Consider the following 4,790-nt stretch of genomic DNA (forward strand, 5'->3'; position numbering starts at 1 on the left):
TCCCCGGCTCCCACCTTAAAAAAAAAATAAATCAACAACAACAACAAAAAACCACCCCCCCAAAAAAACCCAACAACAAAAAAAAAACACACCCACGCCCGGCCCTCCCCGCCTTTCCCCCCCTCTTCTTCCCTCCCCCCAAAAAACTACCCACCCCACACGCCGGGGGGATGAAGGGAAAGAGCGGAGCAAAAAAGCGGCGGGAGTAGCCCGCCCTCCCCCTCCGCACACCGCCCTCCCCTTCCTCCCCTCCCTCAGTGAACGAGGCCCCTCGCACAACGGCTCCTTGGAGAAGAGGGGGGGGGGGAAAGGGAAAAAAAAAAAGGCGGAAAAGAAAAAAAAAAAAAAGGAAAAAAAAAAAAAGAAAAGAAATTAAATTAAATCACCGCCGCCTCTCCAGCGGTGCCGCGGCGGGTAAGGGGAGCGGCGGTGGCTGGGCAGAGAGGAGGCAGAGCGCGGGGGGCGAGCCGGGGAGCGCCGCGCTCTCCCTCCCAAACTTTGATGATGACCATGACTACGATGGCTGACGGGCTGGACGCGCAAGACTCCTCCAAATCCGCCTTCATGGAGTTCGGGCAGCAGCAGCCGCCGCCGCCGCAGCCGCCGCCGCCGCCCCACTCCCAGCAGAGCTCGCCGGCCATGGCCGGCGCCCACTACCCGCTGCACTGCCTGCACTCCGCCGCCGGCTCGCACCCGCACCACCAGCATCACCACCACAGCTCGCCCTACTCCGGCACCGCCGGCTCCTACAACCACCGCTCGCTGGCCGCCTACCCCTACGTGAGCCACTCGCAGCACAGCCCTTACCTCCAGTCCTACCACAACAGCAGCGCGGCCAGCCAGACGCGGGCGGACGATGCAGGTGAGCCGGCACCGCTTCCCTAACCCGCCGTCCCCCGCCCTTCATCCCCGGGCCTCTCCCCGGCCACCCCCGGCATCTGCATCACGACCCGCGCCGTCGCCCCCACTGCTGCCGGGGGAGATGCCGGCCCTGGGGTGCGCGGGGCAGCGGGGACAGGAGAGGGGGTTGCTTCTTTCTGCGGCCCCTCCGCCGGCCTACAGCTCCGGTACCGGGCGGCGGGGCCGCCGCGCTCCCCCCTCCGGTACCGCGGCGCTGGGCACCGGCGCCTCCCCGGCTCAGCCGGCGGGCAGGAGGCTGCTCCCGGGGCTCCTTTGTTACGGCGGGACCGGCTTTAGGCAAAATTCCTGCTAACACCTGAGGAGTGAAAGTTTCCAGGCGAGCGGGTCGCATTCCGCTCTGGGGCCGTCTGATTTATGTATTTTTTTTTTGCAGGGAGCCTCGTATTTGTACGTATTCATCCGGAGGGGCACCGCGGGGGGAGGCAGGGGGAGAAAAGCATTGTTAAAAGTCTCGGACTGGTGATTCACTGACCACCAAACTGGCGACGCGAAGTCAATTAGCTGGGTAAAACCTGGATGGCCCTGGAGCCAGGCATCCCCTCACGGAGCAGGCGCTGCACTGCATTTTAAATGTTTTAATATATATTACGATTTTTTATTATTTTTTTTTCCCCCCGGGGAAAGGCAGTGTGCCCACTGCACCCGGGCAGATGTTTTTCCTGCCGATAGCTGCCAAGCAGCAGCGTGTGTCGCGGCGTGCATTCAAGGAGCAGGAGCCTGCGTGTACGCGGTGGTGTCGGACCGGCTTCGGGGCAGGCTGCTGGATTTGAAGGAGCCGTGGCAGCCGAAACGTTAAGTAGCTAAGGAGGGTGGTGTTTCAGCTGTGTTGTTTTGCTTGCAGATCAGCAAAAAACCACAGTGATTGAAAACGGTGAAATCAGATTCAATGGAAAAGGGAAAAAGATTCGGAAGCCTCGAACCATTTACTCTAGCCTACAACTCCAGGCTTTAAATCATCGCTTTCAGCAGACTCAGTACCTGGCACTTCCAGAGAGAGCTGAACTAGCAGCTTCATTAGGACTGACCCAGACACAGGTAATTGCTGGGAATCCCAAATCACTGAAATCCTGCGCGAGCAATAAAGGCCAAGCACAGTACGATGCTCCCTAGGCGTTTTGGCCTCTGTATGGGAAAGGCAGAAAAGGTAAAGCACACGTTTCCCCATCTATGTGTGACAGGACTGATCTAATGCACGACAGAGACCGCTCTACCGCAGGAACCGAATGCTCCCTTCCCTCAGCCGTCTGGCGAGCAAACGCTCCCTTTTGATGCCGCACGAAACATTTTAAAATTGCCTGTATATTCAGATAATTCCAGCACCGAGGTGCAGTTGCCCAGCTATGAAAAGCAGAACAAAACAAAGGCAAGGAATCGCAGGGCCTGAGATAGAGCTTAAAGCAAAGGAAAGCGGCCTCATAGCAACCTATAGGCAGAGAGGAAGCAGGAACACGTTAGGAAATACCTGTAAAATCAATAGTTAATTCATCCTGGATGACTAACGCAAATGCAGTGGTTACCCTTGGGCAAAATGTACGAAAGGTGATAATAGATCTGAAGATCAAAGACAGCCGTGTACAAAATTATAGCAGGTTAAGCCATAGTTAAGTGTGGTTGGAGTAGCTGTGCCATTCTGCTAATTTAAGCTTGAAAGACACGAGGCATTACAGTCTTCCCAGGCTGGGGTTTGCGGAGAAGTGCATGGATAGATGGGATCAATTCGGGTAAAATGTAATCATGTGAACTTATGAGCTTAACAAATAACTTCAGGATTTTATCATTGTCATTGGTAATAGTCCCTTCCAGCCAGAGATTTTTAAATACTCAGTAATCATTAATCATGGGAATAGACCTGATGGTTTTACAAATGGGATTTTAGTGTCCTTAGCATGCATGCTGTCTTGCAGTCTCTCCTTTGCATTCTCTCTCGCACACATGGATTTAGGGGCCCGATCCTGAGCATGCAGCTAGACAAACACCCCTGCTTATGCCCTAACATTACCTCTGCAAAGTCTGCAAGGTCAAAGACACATGTGGGAGTTGTTTTATTTGTTTGTTTGATTTTAAGAGATATGCGTCCGTATATGTCTTATATATGTATCTCGTGCCTGTGATAATTCTGATCTGTCAGAGTGGGCCCGATCCTTGCACAACTCATAGAGTGCAGGCTCCCTCCCTGGGACTTCTCCTTAATTAGGAGCAGGATGAGACCCAAAGCAATCTTGATAGCCAATTACTCTCAGAGAAAAGAGAATTTTATTTTATTTAAAAACAGCTTTAAAAATAAAGCCAAGATCCTGGTTCCATTGTGCCTTCTCTCCCTTCACATCTGCAGGGACTGCTTCATCGTGCATATTTTTGGATGCACGGTTTCCCTGTGAGATGCCCTTTGTCTATTGGCTCCTGTCTCCTGGCACAAAATCATATGATTGCCCGTGTTTGACAACAGTTTGCCCAAATGATCAAATGACCTCCAAAATTCTGAATGAGGCATTTAAAGCAAGAGAGCTCAGAGCATATATTCTGTTTCAGCTCAATCAATCTGGCCTGCCCATGGAAAGTAACATTCCAGGTAAAATCCTGCATCCCTCTCACTTTCCTGCACCACTCTGCCTGTCCTGTTCTCCAGCTGCATCCACAGCCAGCGAGCAGCAGTAGCTACCCCTCTTTCATCATCCCAACTCCACAACCAACTGGCGTGGGCTCTCCAGAGCAAGCCCATGGCCCACGGTGCCTTCTCTGCGTGCCCTGGGTGCTAATTTCTGCTGCGTTTTTTGTTTACAGGTGAAGATCTGGTTTCAGAACAAGCGCTCCAAATTCAAGAAGCTGCTGAAGCAGGGCAGCAACCCCCACGAGAGCGACCCTCTGCCCGGCTCTGCTGCCCTCTCCCCTCGCTCTCCAGCTCTGCCTCCAGTCTGGGACGTTTCAGCTTCTGCCAAGGGAGTCAATATGCCTCCCAACAGCTACATGCCTGGCTATTCTCACTGGTATTCTTCTCCACATCAAGACACAATGCAGAGACCACAAATGATGTGAATTGTCCAAGAGAAATAATCTCCCAAGAACGCCTCGTCTCGACATGGCAAAAAGTTCCCCTGCTTTGCCAAGCCGTGCCAGCTAACAGGCTCTGTGTGAACTTGTAGATGCGGCAAAGAGACAGTGGCTTTTTTTTTTTTTCCCCTTTTTTTTTTTTTTTTTAGTAACCTCAGCGATTGATCTTGAACAGAAAGACACAATTTTCATTCTGGCGCACAGAAGACACTTCTCTTTAGGATATTTTCCTTTGGACTCCAAGGCACCAGCCTCTTTCTCTGTGGAGTATACGTCAAAACAAACTTTTTACAGACTTTACCCACAAGAAGAACCTGAATCTACCATGGCAGCCGTTTTTACTTGTTTAATGAGCTAAAGACATTACATGATGAAAGAGAGACTATTCAAAGCTCCTTCATTTTTATTCACCAAATCCGGACTGGGGAAAAGAATTAAAAGAGAGGAGAAAGGATTAAAAAAAAAAGAGCGGAAAAAAAGGAGAACTGGTTGAAAAATGAATATATACTTTAAGATTAGAACATTGCCACGAAGCAAACCTGCATGCTTTCTCAAAATGCAATGGGCTGTGGCTCCGAAGAAACCACCATCTCTCCTGCGAAGAGCCCCCTCACCCGCACCCGCACACAGCCGGACAGACACCCGGACACGAGCAGGAAAGACAGAACGAGGGATCCGCGGCAAGACCCGCCGCCGCGGTCTGGGGAAGGAAGGTTCAGCGCTGCCTGACGGCAGCCTCACCCCCGGAGCGAGAGGGACCTTTCCCCCGAGCAACCTTTCTGTATATATTGCTGAATTTTAGTTGTACATATACTTTGTAT

The 4,790-nt window shown here is 51.9% G+C and overlaps 1 protein-coding gene across 1 annotated transcript; it reads left to right on the forward strand.

Annotated features, from left to right (window-relative positions):
* The first annotated feature begins 391 nt into the window (after positions 1-391).
* On the forward strand, positions 392-4,076 carry DLX6 (distal-less homeobox 6). The gene is made up of 3 exons (XM_051610980.1): positions 392-862; positions 1,763-1,956; positions 3,703-4,076. Exons 1-3 carry the CDS (start codon positions 502-504, stop codon positions 3,952-3,954), a joined length of 807 nt encoding a protein of 268 aa, XP_051466940.1. The 5' UTR covers positions 392-501; the 3' UTR covers positions 3,955-4,076.
* Positions 4,077-4,790: the final 714 nt, after the last annotated feature.

This window comes from Apus apus, chromosome 2 (assembly GCF_020740795.1).
Source record: "Apus apus isolate bApuApu2 chromosome 2, bApuApu2.pri.cur, whole genome shotgun sequence".
NCBI lineage: Eukaryota > Metazoa > Chordata > Aves > Apodiformes > Apodidae > Apus > Apus apus.